Source organism: Stegostoma tigrinum, chromosome 1 (assembly GCF_030684315.1).
Source record: "Stegostoma tigrinum isolate sSteTig4 chromosome 1, sSteTig4.hap1, whole genome shotgun sequence".
In the NCBI taxonomy this organism is placed as follows: Eukaryota; Metazoa; Chordata; class Chondrichthyes; order Orectolobiformes; family Stegostomatidae; genus Stegostoma; species Stegostoma tigrinum.
This window is the reverse complement of record NC_081354.1, coordinates 141206695-141223869: the sequence shown is the minus strand read 5'-3', so window position 1 is coordinate 141223869 and position 17175 is coordinate 141206695. Positions and strand designations below refer to the sequence as shown.

The 17175-nt window shown below is 42.5% G+C and overlaps 1 protein-coding gene across 4 annotated transcripts in view; it reads right to left on the bottom strand.

The window, feature by feature from the left end:
* Positions 1 to 17175, bottom strand: part of LOC125459831 (kinesin-like protein KIF24) — a 151025-nt gene that overhangs the window by 87607 nt on the left and 46243 nt on the right. For all 4 annotated transcript variants that reach the window (XM_048546750.2, XM_059649100.1, XM_059649102.1 and 1 more), the window contains 6 exons: positions 15352 to 15567; positions 13985 to 14072; positions 7820 to 7941; positions 7139 to 7244; positions 5169 to 5240; positions 2920 to 3029 (listed from right to left, as the gene is read on the bottom strand). In XM_048546750.2, coding sequence (XP_048402707.2) covers positions 2920 to 3029; positions 5169 to 5240; positions 7139 to 7244; positions 7820 to 7941; positions 13985 to 14072; positions 15352 to 15567 — 714 coding nt within the window. The remainder of the gene's footprint in view (positions 1 to 2919; positions 3030 to 5168; positions 5241 to 7138; positions 7245 to 7819; positions 7942 to 13984; positions 14073 to 15351; positions 15568 to 17175) is intronic.

Here is a 17175-nt window from a genome sequence, read left to right as displayed (position 1 = left end):
AGAGTGCGAGAGTTGCCAAATTCTCAGAAAACAAATTCTCCTCATCTCTGGTCCGAAAGGATGGCCTAAATTTTAATATCATGTCGCCTAATCCTGGACCCATTCACATTCCTTTTACATTCAATGGTCAAGATCATTCAATATCTTATACACTTCAATCAAGTCATCACTCATTCTTCTGAACTCCATTGGAAACAAGTAGGAAACAAGTATAGTTTATCCAAAGTAATAAAATGTGAGGCTGGATGAACACAGCAGGCCAAGCAGCATCTCAGGAGCACAAAAGCTGACGTTTCGGGTCTAGACCCTTCATCAGAGAGGGGGATGGGGTGAGGGTTCTGGAATAAATAGGGAGAGAGGGGGAGGCGGACCGAAGATGGAGCGAAAAGAAGATAGGTGGAGAGGAGAGTATAGGAGGGGAGGTAGGGAGGGGATAGGTCAGTCCAGGGAAGACGGACAGGTCAAGGAGGTGGGATGAGGTTAGTACGTAGGAGATGGAGGTGCGGCTTGGGTGAGAGGAAGAACAGGTTAGGGAGGCAGAGACAGGTTGGACTGGTTTTGGGATGCAGTGGGTGGAGGGGAAGAGCTGGGCTGGTTGTGTGGTGCAGTGGGGGGAGGGGACGAACTGGGCTGGTTTAGGGATGCGGTGGGGGAAGGGGAGATTTTGAAACTGGTGAAGTCCACATTGATACCATTAGGCTGCAGGGTTCCCAGGCGGAATATGAGTTGCTGTTCCTGCAACCTTCGGGTGGGATCATTGTGGCACTGCAGGAGGCCCATGATGGACATGTCATCTAAAGAATGGGAGGGGGATTGGAAATGGTTTGCGACTGGGAGGTGCAGTTGTTTGTTGCGAACTGAGCGGAGGTGTTCTGCAAAGCGGTTCCCAAGCCTCTGCTTGGTTTCCCCAATGTAGTATACCACATTGGCAGATGTGCAGGTGCATGTGCAGATCCTCCGACACTTCCACCATCGATAATCCGACCCCACCACCCAAGACATTTTTCCATCCCCACCCCGTCTGCTTTCCCGAGAGACCACTCTCTCCGTGACTCCCTTGTTCGCTCCACACTGCCCTCTAACCCCACCACACCCGGCACCTTCCCCTGCAACCGCAGGAAATGCTACACTTGCCCCCACACCTCCTCCTTCACCCCTATCCCAGGCCCCAAGATGACATTCCACATTAAGCAGAGGTTCACCTGCACATCTGCCAATGTGATATACTGCATCCGCTGTACCCGGTGTGGCTTCCTCTACATTGGGGAAACCAAGCAGAGGCTTGGGGACCGCTTTGCAGAACACCTCCGCTCAGTTCGCAACAAACAACTGCACCTCCCAGTCGCAAACCATTTCCAATCCCCCTCCCATTCTTTAGATGACATGTCCATCATGGGCCTCCTGCAGTGCCACAATGATGCCGCCCGAAGGTTGCAGGAACAGCAACTCATATTCCGCCTGGGAACTCTGCAGCCTAATGGTATCAATGTGGACTTTACCAGTTTCAAAATCTCCCCTTGCCCCACCGCATCCCTAAACCAGCCCAGTTCGTCCCCTCCCCCCACTGCACCACACAACCAGCCTAGCTCTTCCCCTCCACCCACTGCATCCCAAAACCAGTCCAACCTGTCTCTGCCTCCCCAACCTGTTCTTCCTCTCACCCATCCCTTCCTCCCACCCCAGCCGCACCCCCATCTACCTACTAACCTCATCCCACCTCCTTGACCTGTCCGTCTTCCCTGGACTGACCTATCCCCTCCCTACCTCCCCACCTATACTCTCTCCACCTATCTTCTTTTCTCTCCATCTTCGGTCTGCGTCCCCCTCTCTCCCTATTTATTCCAGAACCCTCACCCCATCCCCCCCTCTGATGAAGGGTCTAGGCCCGAAACGTCAGCTTTTGTGCTCTTGAGATGCTGCTTGGCCTGCTGTGTTCATCCAGCCTCACATTTTATTATTTAGGGGGTAGGTTAGTTATGAGTGTCCTTGTCCACAAAGTTCTGAAAGTTAACATTGAGTACAACAAACAATAAAGGAACAGAATTGTATGTTAGCTTAAAGAAGTCTTGCTGTAATTATACAGGTTATTGGTGATACTATATGTGGGGTATTCTGTACAGTATTGCACTCCTTACCTAAAAGTAGGCTATAATTATCTCAGAAGGAATACAACGCTGGTCCCTGAGATGGCTAGACTAGGTCCATTTTCCCAAGAGTTTAGAACAATGAATGGTGGCAAACTCACTGGGGTTTATAAAATTCAAAAGGGGCTTAACAAGATAATTGGTCTGAAGTTAAACAGTTTCGAACTAAAGGTCGCACATCCAGAATAAAGGATCAATTATATAGGACTAGGAGAAGGGGGATTTCTTCAAAGAGTTGCAAATATTTTGAATTCTTTCAAAGCAAATCAGGTAAATATGGTTATGTCCAGTTAAATGGAGTTGAGATTAAACGTCAGTTATGATGTCATTGAAAAGCAGAGATAGTTCCAAATGCCAAATAGCCTGCTCTTCCTGTTAATTCACCTGATCTTATGAGAGAAAAATATCCTAGAACATTAAGTATACCTTAATTTTACATGTTATTAAAACTAAATAATAGGTGGTGGCCATTTGCCTGTTGGTAATTCTGTGCAGTGTTGAAAACTTTATGTAAAGGTTACCTCTGAAACCAATATTTAAACGCAGCTTACCTGTCTAAAAGCATCCGACTTTTGTGCACACAGCATCGAACAATTTCTTAATTTTTTCCATTCACACATTTATCTTAATGATAATGCTATGTATGAATCACTGTGTGTGTGAAGAATGACATCAGTCCTAGTCTCTGTAAAAGCCATTATTCTACAGATACAAACATGCATTTTTCCTGCCATATTAATAGAATATTTGTAGTAAATTTTAAATTACTACTCACCTGTCTGCATAGCGTAAAGTGTTCAGTGTATGTTCTGTGGCTACATGGCTAGGTGATATATTAGCAATCATACAGGTTTTAGAATTTCCAACAAATGAGTCTTTCAATACCTTTAAAAATGAACAAAAATATTTAGAAATTCAAATTTTGCATTTACTACCAGAAAAAAAGACTAAATAAAACTGATAACTAAAATCATTCACTTAATTTACCATCTTCTGCCTCCATCCCTTCTTAAAGAGGGGTGTTACATTGACCATTTTCCAGTCCTCTAGCAGCCTCCCTGACTCTAGTGATTCCTGAAAGATCACCAATGCCTCCACAATCTTCTCAGCTATCTCTGTCATAACCTTAGGATGTAGTCCATCCAGTCCAAATGATTTGTCCACCTTCAGAACTTCCAGCTTCCAGCTTCCCCAACACCTTCTCCTTGGGGTTGGCCACGAGTCACATCTGACTCTCTTGATGTTTAGATATGTGACTGTTGTCTTCCACTGTGAAGACTCATGCAATGTACCTATTCAGTTCCTCTGCCATTTCTCTGTTCCCTACTAACATTGCTCCAGCTTCATTTTCCAGCAGTCAAATGCCCATTCTTGCCTCTTATCTTTCAGATATCTAAAAAAAAATCCTTCAATCGTCTTTTATGCTACTAGCTATTTCATATTTCATCTTCTCCTCTCTTATTTCTTTTCTCAGTTTTATAAGGACTTCTTATTCCTGTGGCTTCCCACTAATCTTCACCATATTGTATACATTTTCCTTTGCCTTTTATCATTTCCCTGATTTCCCTTGTCAGCCATGGTTGCCTCATTCTCCCCTCTGTGTGTTTCTTCTTCCTTGGGATGAATTTCTGCGATGTCTCTCGAATTAACCCCAGAAATCCTTGCCGTTCCTATTCCACTGTCATTCCTGTTGGGTTCCCCTTCCAAACAACTCTGACCACTTCCTCCCTCATGTCTTTGTAGTTACCTTTATTTAACGGTAATACGTCTGATTCCAGCTTCTCCCTCTCAAACTGCAGGTCGAATTCTATCATATTATGATCAATGCCCCTAAGGGTTCCTTCACCTTCATCTTCACCTTAATATCTGCCTCATTACACATCATCAAATCCAGAACAGCCTGTTCCCTAGTGAGCTCTATCAGAAGCTGCTCCACAAAAACCATCTTCTAGACAATCCACGAATTGCTTTTCTTGAATGCACTACCAACCTGATTTCCCAGTCCACCTGCATATTGAAGTGTCCCATGATTACTGTAATCGTGCCTTTCTTACATGGCTTTTCTGTCTCTTGATTTATTTCCTTCCTCACATCCTGACTACTAGGAGGCCTGTACATAACACCTGTCTTTTTCACTTTGAGGTTCCTCAATTCTCCCCGCATAGATTTTAAGAATTCCAAACCTCCCAGGTATTAGAGAACACATAATATAATGGTACTCTTATCAACAGTCAAAAAGGTGTTCTACAATTTCTTCAAAAAGGCAATTACTCATTTAAAAGAAAAGCTCTTTTTTGCTCCATAACGTTTGATCTATGCAGGATGAGAACATTGCAGCAGCATGTTCCTACCTTCATGCAGATAGACTCTAGTTGCAATTACCACACTGTACAGTGACACAGAAAATGTATTTGTCTCCTTGATTGCCTACAAGGGCAGGACTGAATTCATTAAGTTACTTAATTTAAGCAAATTCTTTTGTCTGCACATTTGAATGCAACTAAATTGGCAAATTACTGCTGTAAAGCAGTATACCAATCTACATTAATGTTAGAAGTATTGTTTCATTTTCCAACATAATTTGATAAGATAAACCAACTGGGAATACACAGCATGCTCTTAATGCTATGAAGCACACATCAGGCATGGTTTTAAGCTTAAGAGGTCAACACTCCAATGCACTTATCATTAATGATGCTTAAAGCTCTGGTTTCTGCATTTGAATTCTTGACGTGAATTTCAAACACAAAGTTTCACTCTTAAGTCTGTTTGCTGCTAAACCTACCGCCTCAAAATAGTCTTCAAAAGATAGCTCCAGGCATTCTTTATCTCAAGCTATCAAACTGATAGCCAAGATTATGAAAGCATCTGCAGATATAAATAAGTTGTGAAAGGCTTTCAAAAATTGGGATTGAGTCATTGGTGACAATTTTGGCTCTTTTTGAAAATGCTAATTGGTGTGAAATGCTCAGTTTAAAGCAGAAAAATACCTGCATAAATTCTATAAAGCAAGAAATAATTTACCAATGTAAGCTTGCTTTGCCTAAAGGGTGTATGAGGATGCTCCTGGTCCAAAGCTCGAATGCACTCTTTTAGCTAAAAAAAAGGGAAACAAACATCTTATTGCAAAATACAGAGAACTTTGATACAAGTAAAATATCACATTTGTTCCATGTTCTGATCATCTTCCTTGCAAGTAAAAGAGTTTCATAGTTTGTAAATATAAATTATGTATAAAACTACATTTCATCTTGCCCCATCATTTCCACTGCAGAATGACAGCTATTTTCTTTTAGTCAGGACATAAGTTTGACAAATCTCATGTCTTAATGTGTGTGTGTGTGTGTTTACGTTATATGTATAAACAAAATAATAGAGAGCGAAAGAGAGTGGGCGGGGGGGTGGAAGAGAGAGAGAATGGCTCCCTGGAATCAACCCAAACCTCCCGCCATCATTATTACTTTGGTTCATATCTTTCCTGCAGGAACCACAGACTGCATTGTGGCACTGCTGAGCACAAAACCTACCAGCCTCTGATTAGCTAGCCTCTTAGCATGTGAGACTTAGGGTCATAGGGTCATAGAATTGAACTGAATTAGCTTTGTTGCCACATCTACTCAGATGAATATACTGTAAAGTTTACAAGTCGCCACTTACAGTGCCATCTTAGGTACAAAAGTATCTAGGTACAGATTCTTCAGTACAAGTTCATAAGAAAACATAAAAGTAGAAAATAAAGAAATAAAAGGTCCAGCATTGCAGATTGTGGGAATAAATTTAGAAAAGAGGAGTAAAAAGTTCAAAACAACGGTCCTTTCAACCCAGCCCACACTGGCACCTAGTCTCCAGAGTGTGCCAGGCTGTGGCCTCAGACTGTGCTGGACTTCACCTCAAGGTTCTTGAGGCTAGGAGACTAATCTGGAATCACCAAGACTGGAAGTCCACATTGGCCTGACAGGTCATCATGCCGGGCACGTGTTAAAGGCAGGAGTCCAGGGCCGTGATGAGGCAGGTGGTCCAAGGCCAAGAAGATTAAAAACAAAGAGAACAGTAAAAACACAAAAAGGAGAAGAATAAAAAAGGAAAAACACCAAACAGACAAAGTGGACGAGCTCCAGCTGAAGTGCTCTTCTCCTCTGCATCTTGAATAATAAGTTGTACAGCACGGAAACAGACCCTTCCATTCAAATTGTCCATGCTGACCATCTATCCTATATTAATCCAGACCCATGTCTAGATTAATTTGGCCCACAGCATTTGGCCCATATCCCTGTAAAGTCCTCCTATTCAAGTACCCATCAAGATGCTGTTTACGTGCTGTAATTGTACCAGCCTCCACCACTTCCTCTGGCAGCTCATTCCATGTACGAACCATCCTCTGCATGAAATAGTTGCCCCTTATGTGTCTTTTATATCTTTCTCCACTCACCTTAAACATATGCCCTCTAGCTTTGGTCTTCCCTACCATGAGAAAAAGACCTTGGCTATTCTGCTCCAGGCTCTTGATTTCAGAGCAAGGCCTGCCAGTTGCTTAACCGGTTTGTCGTTCAGCTAACCTTCCATAAAGAGACAGCACAGATAATTGTCTATTCAGACTAGTTGGTAAGACCCTCCTCAAAGCTTTAAACAATTTCATTCACAATTTCCAATCTCCGCTGCCCAGATATCCTTAACACTCTTACCCTCAATAGGACCCTACTCCACGACCTATTTTGGAGTTGATGTGAGACCTCCAGTTTCAGCAATTGTGAGCTGCCCAAAAATGGGCATTTGGTAGGGAGCAATAAAATGGACAGCTAAAAAGCAGAAAGATCTCACAATAAGACAAAAACCAGTTGTTTCTCTTTGCTTTCTTTTCAGTAGTTAAGATAGTTTCCTTCATTACATTACTGTATAGTTCAGCATTAATACAATCCATGTCCTGGATAATTGTACTCTTTTAAATATGAAGTAACTGCATTCCATAGTAACATCCATCTGTATAAACAACTTACAGCCAAGAGACTCTGATTTATTTCAGCTCCTTCTATTTTAGTTTGTTTGTCGGAATCCCTGGCATCAGCAGCTCTCTCACTCCCAGCTAGGTCAATGAAAGAAATCCTGGGCAGAGAATCAGTATTAGTCGGAAGTTATATTTAGTTGTGAACATGAGCACATAAAGACTCTTGGTTTGTAGTGAAGACCAATATTTTCTGGATTTTTTAAAATGCTTTTTCTTGATGTGGTGCTCAATCAATGCCCTTCTCCTATTAATCTAACAACCAGGTATTTACTAGGCCACCTCCAATGGTATCAAGAATGAAACACAGTAAGTGCAACTGTGGTTTCATGTAGCCATGGATTGCAGTAGCAAGTTCCTTTTCCTAAAAGGACATCAAGGTTTACTGATTGGGTTTTCAGTCAATCTTATCATTTTCAAGTCAACGTTTTAAAAAAAATTAATAACGCTAGACCACAAATTATTAGTTCAATTGAATTCAATCTTATAAATGTAGGACTTGAAGAAGTCTCAATCTCTGAGTACAAGTCTATCCCAGTCGCACTAAACCAATAGCAAGAGATCGTATTTTTTCATTATTATGGTCTTCTGATAGCATACTCTATCATTGCAATGTCTAGCGGTTCCAACTCTTCAGATTGTTAGCTTATTTGAAATGCAAATAAGAACATTTTACCTTCCGACAATTGTACTGTTTAGGTTTTTAAGCTGGATTTGAATAATAGCATGTGATCGTGAGGAATCTGCATTTATCCCGGAAGCACCAGTACTCCGTGCTTTACTGCCCCAAGAAATCACCTGAAAGGAGATCAAAGCAAACTGAAGAAATCAAAAAATTTACACATGTTGTAAAACTTCAGATCAAAATACACACAAGTAATTTACATAGGTTTAGGTAGCTAGTTATGCTATAAGTATTTAGTTTACTAGAATCATTGAATAGAATCGTAGAATTCCTACAGTGTGGAAGCAAGCCATTTGGCTCACCAAGTCCACACTGACCCTCTGATCAGCACCCCACACAGACCCAACCCCCTATCCCATCCCTGTAACCTTGCATTTCCCACGACTAACCCATCTAGCCTGCATATCCCTTGACGCTATGCTTAATTTAACATGGTTAATCCACCTAGCCGTACAGCTTTAGACTGTTGGAGGAAGCTGGATTACCCAGAGGAAACAGATGCAGACATAAGGACAAGGTACCGACTCCACATAAACCACCCAAGGGCTGTGGCGCCGTGAGGCAGCAGTACTAACCACTGAGCCACAGTCCCTTTCACAGATTAGTTTTTTCCCCCCTATTGGTGACAGATTTTGAATGTGAAATTATAATTTGTTTACATTTTATGGAGTTTTTGTTTTTATGAAATATTGATGTTCGTAGCACATGCACAGACATTCAGGTCAAGTCAAGCCAGATGTCATATTCGTAAGGTTTTTGGCACATGTGCTGTGAATACTCATTGGGGAGTATATAGAACAGGTAATCCTGTTATCAACCAGCACAGAAAGCCAACTTGATACCACCAGGGGCATTCTTAATATTATGAGCTTAATATGCCAGCTGACACCCTCTCCTAAACACGCAGAGTTGAATAAGTACTCAACAGCAAAAATGGATGCCATACCAATGCTGCTTAGAAAGGATAATCAATTATTTGCAGGTCAGATGTGAATATGCTTGTCATATCAATTGTATAAGTGTTTGGTATTCTATTATTGTTTAAAGTTGCAAAAATTTACAGTAAGTATTGTGGCACATGTTCAAGAATTATTTGCTGACTTCAGGGTTTCGGGCCAACCAATTCTTCTCAGCCATGGTTGCAGTTTTGGCAATTCCCTTGATTTGGAGAATGAATGGAGGCTACACATGGTAAGACAAACTGTTGAAAAGAGAGAGAGGAATAACTCTCAAAAACAGACTATTCAGAGAACAGAGAACCTCATGGAGGGACAGTGTGTCAATGCAAGGGTCATTATCATGAAGATAAAGGTGACTGCGGTGATGAGTTCTTGTACAGCTGACTGATTCCAAACCGGAACTAGAGGCACTTAAGACATTTTACAATGTACTGCAAAGAAAGCCACTGAGACACATTACTCAAGTGATATCCATGCAGCAACCCATTGCCCTCATTTGCACCTCCAGTAAGAAAATCTCAGACACAAGGCTAGTCTCTTGACTACATCCATCTCCTCAGGGGCCACAAATATTAGTTGATGAAGGCAGAAGTTGGATCAGTGGAGACTTTGCCACTAGTAAAGTCGGGGGAGGCAACGGCCTAGTGGTATTATCACCAGATTGTTAAAGCAGTGACTCAGTTAATGTTCTGGGGACCTGGGTTCAATACTGCCATGGCAAATGGTGGAATTTGAATTCAATAAATATCTGGAATTAAGAGACTAATGATGACCATGAATCCATTGTTGATTGTTGAAAAAACCTGTCTGGTTCACTCATGTCTTTTAGGGAAAGAAACTGCATCCTTTCCTGGTCTGGCCTCTTTGAGACTCCACACCCAAAACAATGTGATTGACTCTTAACTGCCCTCTAGGCAATTAGGGATGGGCAATACATGTTGCCTAGCCAGCGACGCCCTCATCCCATGAATGATTAAATAAAAAGCACAATGTAAATATTGACCTAAGATGTGACATGTAAGCCTCCATTCATTAATGGCAAAATAGGCTGGTAGATCCTATGCTGAAATTGTTAGAAATGCTAAGATAATAAAATGTGAGGCTGGATGAACACAGCAGGCCAAGCAGCATCTCAGGAGCACAAAAGCTGACGTTTCGGGCCTAGACCCTTCATCAGAGAGGGGGATGGGGAGAGGGAACTGGAATAAATAGGGAGAGAGGGGGAGGTGGACCGAAGATGGAGAGTAAAGAAGATAGGTGGAAAGAGTATAGGTGGGGAGGTAGGGAGGGGATAGGTCAGTCCAGGGAAGACGGACAGGTCAAGGAGGTGGGATGAGGTTAGTAGGTAGCTGGGGGTGCGGCTTGGGGTGGGAGGAAGGGATGGGTGAGAGGAAGAACCGGTTAGGGAGGCAGAGACAGGTTAGACTGGTTTTGGGATGCAGTGGGTGGAGGGGAAGAGCTGGGCTGGTTGTGTGGTGCAGTGGGGGGAGGGGACGAACTGGGCTGGTTTAGGGATGCAGTTGGGGAAGGGGAGATTTTGAAACTGGTGCAGTCCACATTGATACCATATGGCTGCAGGGTTCCCAGGCGGAATATGAGTTGCTGTTCCTGCAACCTTCAGGTGGCATCATTGTGGCACTGCAGGAGGCCCATGATGGACATGTCATCTAGAGAATGGGAGGGGCAGTGGAAATGGTTTGCGACTGGGAGTTGCAGTTGTTTGTTGCGAACTGAGCGGAGGTGTTCTGCAAAGCGGTCCCCAAGCCTCCGCTTGGTTTCCCCAATGTAGAGGATGCCGCACCGGGTACAGTGGATGCAGTATACCACATTAAGCAGAGGTTCACCTGCACATCTGCCAATGTGGAATGTCATCTTGGGGCCTGGGATGGGGGTGAGGGAGGAGGTGTGGGGACAAGTGTAGCATTTCCTGCGGTTGCAGGGGAAGGTGCCGGGTGTGGTGGGGTTGGAGGGCAGTGTGGAGCGAACAAGGGAGTCACGGAGAGAGTGGTCTCTCCGGAAAGCTGACAGGGGAGGGGATGGAAAAATGTCTTGGGTGGTGGGGTCGGATTGTAAATGTGCGGCTTCCTCTACATTGGGGAAACCAAGCGGAGGCTTGGGGACCGCTTTGCAGAACACCTCCGCTCAGTTCGCAACAAACAACTGCAACTCCCAGTCGCAAACCATTTCCACTCCCCCTCCCATTCTCTAGATGATATGTCCATCATGGGCCTCCTGCAGTGCCACAATGATGCCACCTGAAGGTTGCAGGAACAGCAACTCATATTCCGCCTGGGAACCCTGCAGCCATATGGTATCAATGTGGACTGCACCAGTTTCAAAATCTCCCCTTCCCCAACTGCATCCCTAAACCAGCCCAGTTCGCCCCCTCCCCCCACTGCACCACACAACCAGCCCAGCTCTTCCCCCCCCACCCACTGCATCCCAAAACCAGTCCAACCTGTCTCTGCCTCCCTAACCGGTTCTTCCTCTCACCCATCCCTTCCTCCCACCCCAAGCCGCACCCCCAGCTACCTACTAACCTCATCCCACCTCCTTGACCTGTCCGTCTTCCCTGGACTGACCTATCCCCTCCCTACCTCCCCACCTACACTCTCTCCACCTATCTTCTTTACTCTCCATCTTCGGTCCGCCTCCCCCTCTCTCCCTATTTATTCCAGTTCCCTCTCCCCATCCCCCTCTCTGATGAAGGGTCTAGGCCCGAAACGTCAGCTTTTGTGCTCCTGAGATGCTGCTTGGCCTGCTGTGTTCATCCAGCCTCACATTTTATTATCTTGGAATTCTCCAGCATCTGCAGTTCCCATTTTCTTTGTTAGAAATGCTAGTGTGGTGAGAAAACCTTGAAGAGCCAGACCACATCTTGACCACGCTTCCTGAAATATGCATTAACCCAACAGCACCCAATTCCCAATGGCCAAGTTCCCCTCTTGTGTTGTTCATTATTTCATGGGAGTTCAATGACTTCCCTGGGGTGGCTACAATTGGCTTCTAATTGTACTACACCTCCTTGCACCTTATCTGCCTTTGCATGTGCAAACACCCTTCAAATCCACAAAATGCCCCACAACAGGATCTAAATGGGCTCATGAATAACTTTAATTGCAGTGGATAATTGGTTGCTTGGAGCAGTAGGATCACACACCCTCATCACCTTTGTACAAATCACTGCCACTGGAAACGACATCAGAAAATACGCACACAGATAATTTCATCCCCATTGAACATTGTTTTGCCCCCACTGGCAGCTGAAAATTCATCCCATTAACTCTACTTCTCCGTTCATAGATGCTGTCCGGTTGACTGAATATTTCCAGTGTTACAAGAAAGAATCTGAGATGCTCCTGTATATCTTCCACCTGCTACATGATATCATCATAGTTGCATTATTGCAGCCTCAAGTAAAAATGGTGCATGCCACCAATAAAAGGGAAGAAATTACATGAAAATGGGGTACTGAATGACTAATCCATACACACAGGCTAATGGTCTAAGAAAATGGGTTCAAATCCCACTATGGCAGATGGTCACATTGAATCCAAATCTGGAATTTTTAAGAAAACTTCGCCTAACGGTAACCATGAAACCATGGTCAATTATTGTCAAAGCTATCTGGTTCATTAATGTTCTTTGAGGAAAATCTGGTCTACAGTCAGCTCCAGATAGCTCCCTGTCAGCTGCTCTGGCCCATTGCTTTACCAACCAACCTCACTCCTTACCTTGGATCCTGAGTAATATCCATGATCTCCACATAACATGCCATTCCAGCAGGAGCCACCTGGTGTCACTTGGAAGTGGTATTGCTACCATTTAAGGGGCAAAAGCTCCACATGATTAAGGAACACAAAATGATATCAGACTCCCAGAAACAGCCAAGATTGCAAATGGTGTAGGCTGGCTGTAATAAGTTAATTACATCTAATTCTGACATTGCTATTTAGGAATGGTGCGGAGACTTTAGAGTAGCTGTGGAAGAGACTTTTTTTCCCAAAAAGACTCATTCATGGGTTGTGTAGCATTGCTGGCTGTGCCAGCATTTATTGCCCATCTCTAATTTCCCTGCAAGCAGTTAAGATCCAACCACATTGCCAGGGGTCTGGAGTCACATGTACGGAGTCACATGTATACAAAACGAGACAAGGACAGTAAATCTCCTCCCCCGGAGAACATTCTGAACGTGACAGGTTTTAACAACAATCAATAGTGGTTACATGGTCAATATTAGATAAACTTTTTAATTCTAGATTTTTACTGAATTCAAATTTCATCATCTCTCATGACATGAGTCAAATCCATGTCCCTAGAACATTTGTCTGGGTTCTGGATTACTGGTCCATTAGAATAGTCCCAGGGATTAGGAACTCTTATTGTATGCTGGATTGGAGGAGCAGGGGTTGTTCTTATTAGAGTAGAGAATGTTATTTGATAAGGCAGTGATAAGATTTAATAAGAAGTGTTCAAAATCATGAGATCTCTAAATAGAATGGAGTCAAAATCCTGGAATCCCTTCCCAATGCGCACTGTGGGTCATTCTCCAGCACATGGGCTACAGTAGTTCAAGGCGGCAACTCATCTGACTTTCTAAAGGGCAACGAGGAACAGACAATGGTCCAGCCAACAATGCCCACATTGCACGAGTGAACAAAAATTGTTCTCATTGGTGAAAGAGTTTAGAGCCAGAGGGCAGAATTTAAAGGTGATTGACAATGATGAAAACCTTTCCTCCCAAGCGAGTGGTCATGATCTGACGATGGATCTAAATTCAATCATGATTCTCACAAGGGAATCAGATAAATACATGAAGTGAAATATTTTGCAGAGCAACTGTGAAAGGATTGGGAATAGGATTGCTTTAGCAAGGACTCAGCATGGGCTGAATGGGTGCACTCTATTGTTATAAGTCTAAGAATTTGATATTTTAACAACACAGTCTCTTCCCTGCCACCTGATTTGACCAGTTTTCTAAAACAACTTTCAACTCATTTTCCTACTTGCAACATTTCAAAAGTACTTCTTCAGTTATGAAGTCCAATGGGACATCTTGAAGTTGCACATCAAAGGTGATACATAAAATACAAGTCACTCTTGACCAATGCTCATTACGTCAAAATAAACCTGTCGCTCATGTTTATGGAAACCATACTATTAAATTAAAATACTTAATGTTTTCCTAATTATTAACCTCTAACAAAGATTGCACTGCATCCACTTGAATTTCACGCAATCCCACAATTTGTACTGTGTGGTTGCCATCTTCCCTGGCAAACAGTCTAGAAATAAGAATATGTAACAGTCATAAATGAATAAATACAATAACATGGTCACTTACTTCCTAAACAAAGAACATCCACCAAATGTTTCTGCAGAATAGTACTTCAGTTACTTTATAATTAATTACAATTCTGCAGCACACAGTGCAAAGTGAAAATCTTCTTTCTGAAACATTTGCTGAGTCATCCATTGGACAAATTAGTACACAATTATGTCTGATACAAAAGAAGTTTTGACCAGCGCTGGTGAGATTATAAGTGTGAATGCTGATACAATGTGAAAAAACAGGAGCCCCATGAAGCCCAAAAACATTCAGTGCAAAACTGTTCTCACACAAACTATTTAGCAAAGATAATTAAGCTTTTTTTTAAAGTCAAAGCTATCACACATGGAAGCTTACCAAAAAGAGACCATTCAACCAATCATTCAAAGGTCTCCTATTAACACATAATATTTCACTACATCAAATCTCATCTGCCATTCGTCCAATCCCCTTGCACAATCTGTTTGTAACTTCTTGTACTTTCGTAAAGGCTTCTGCATTATTTGTAGTATAGGAAATTTTGTTTTAACTGTCACCTTCTGAACTCACACTCTAGATGAACCGGCAAAAATTTAATGCCTGAAATACTGGAAGTTTAACGTATTATTGCAATCTCCACGATGTCCAAATAGTTAGTTGAGGGTGCAAGTGAGAAGGCTCACTGCCAATAAGTTCTATTTAAGGCAAAGATGCATAGAACATAGAACATTACAGCACACTATTGGCCCTTCGGCCCTCGATGTTGTGCCGACCTGTCATACCGAAAAGTGCATTACTATTTAAGTGATTTATGGTGTAAATAAAGTATAACAGTGATGTGTATATCCTCTGTAAGGTTTCTATTACTCAGTAAATGCTTTTACATTGATTACGTGGATCTCATGATCAACCAGAATATTTGATCAACTACTACCCTCTCATCCCATAGGTGCTTGTTAATAAAAACCTTGCTGCACATCCAATTTATTTTCATCCACACATTTCAAGAGAATTCCTCCCAATTTTTAGCTAAACAATTTATATTTTAAATGCTGGCCTTCCAGCAATACTCAAACCCCATGAAAGATTAAAAATAGTCACTGCGTGACTTTCAGAAGTGTGATTTTGTACAACACATCAAAAATGCTAACACCCATTTTTTCTAAAATGATAGCTATACCACTATTGAATCCTAACTAACATTACAATATTTAAATAATTCAATAGTGCCTTAAAATATAGTTACATGATCATACTTTTTTCGCATATTGAGCAAGTCATATAGTTGGCCACAATATATCTCATAGAAGCTTATCCAGATGAAAAGAGCTCTGTCTTGCTCAGATGTCTGCAAGTGCATGAAGATGTCCTCAGCAGCAAGCGCATAAAGCCCTGGATTTTGATCAGTTCCAATCATAGTATAGGTTTTTCCAGCTCCCGTTTGTCCGTACGCAAAACATGTTGCCATTCCACTAAAGGAGATAAAATTAGTAAAAACAAAGAAAATAAAAAGAGAAAACTTAAATTCACACAGGTTGTGTTTTTGTTTACCAAGTATGAACTATACACTCCCATCCCACAGAGGCACACCTAATGTGCTCACTTCAACCTCACACTTAGCACCGGTTTGATAAATCATGCATAACTTACAACAGGATTCCTCATCAGTGCTGTTGAAGGCTCAGGTCCTTAACAAGGACACAACAGATAACAAATTGAATTGACCATATTGTCTCAGGCTATAACTCCGCTTTATGCCCACTCCCCAGATCTCTCAACAACTGATACACCAAATATCTATCTATCTCAGCCTTAAATATACTCATACATGGAGCATCCACAGCCTTCAGGAGGTAAAGAATTCCAAAAATATACAACTCTTTGAGCCCAGATATTTTCCATCATCTTGGTCCTGAAATATTGTCCAATTATCAAGGAACTGTCCCACTCAGAGTCAGAGAGGCCTACAGGATGGAACCAGACCCTTCAGTTCAACCAGTCCGTGCCAACCATATTACCAAACTAAACTAGTCCCACTTACCAGGAGCTGGCCCACATTCCTCCAAACATTTCCTATTCGTGTACTTACCCAAATATCTTTTAAATGTTGTAAATGTACCTGTATCCACCACTTTTTCTGCAGTTCATTCCACACATGAACCACTTGCTGTGTAAAAAATTTGCCCTTAATATTCTTTTAAAACTTTCTCTCACCTTAAAAATATGCCCTTTAGGGGACGGTGAAGAGCTTGGAGGGGAACTTACAGATGGTGGCATTCCCACATGTATGCTGCCACTGTCTTCCCAGATTGTGCGCTTGGAAAATGCAGTCTAAGGAAACTTGGTGGATTGCTGCAGTTCATCTTGTAGATGGTACACACTGATGCTACTAAGTATCAATGTGGAGGGAGTGGATGTTTGTGGATGTGATGTCAATCATATTGGCTGCTTTGCACTGAGTGGTGTCAAGCTTTTTGAACGTCATTACAGCTACACTCCCCAAGCAAGAGGGAAGATTTTCATCACACTCCCAAATTGTGCCTTCTGGGCAGGCTTTGGGGAGTCAAGAGATGAGTTACCAAGCTGTGACCTGTTCCTGTAGCCACAGTATTTATATGGCTCGTCCAATTCTGGTTCTGGTCAATTGTAATGGGAGATTCAGTAATGGTATTGCCAAAGAATATCAAGGTACAATGATTAAATACTCTCTTGTTGGATATGGTCATTGCCTGGCAATTGTGCAGTATGAATGTTGCTACATTTGGATATGGCCTGTCAAGCATTTCAGGAGTTGTGAATGGTGCTGGACATTGTTGATGACTGCACATCACCACGCACGGTGAAGGGAAGGCCATTGATGAGGCAGCTGAAGGTGGAAGGTTATTATCAGTGCATCCAAGTGCAACCATTACCTCTGTAGGCACTTTCTTTAAAACGTAAGGTTCAGGGAACTTATCGGCCTTTAGCCTCATTAGTTTCCTTGGTATTATTTCCAACTGTTATTGTTAATGTTTCCTCTCCCCTTAGCTCCTTGATTATTTAGTACTTTTGGAAGGCTTTTAAATGTCCTCTACTATGAA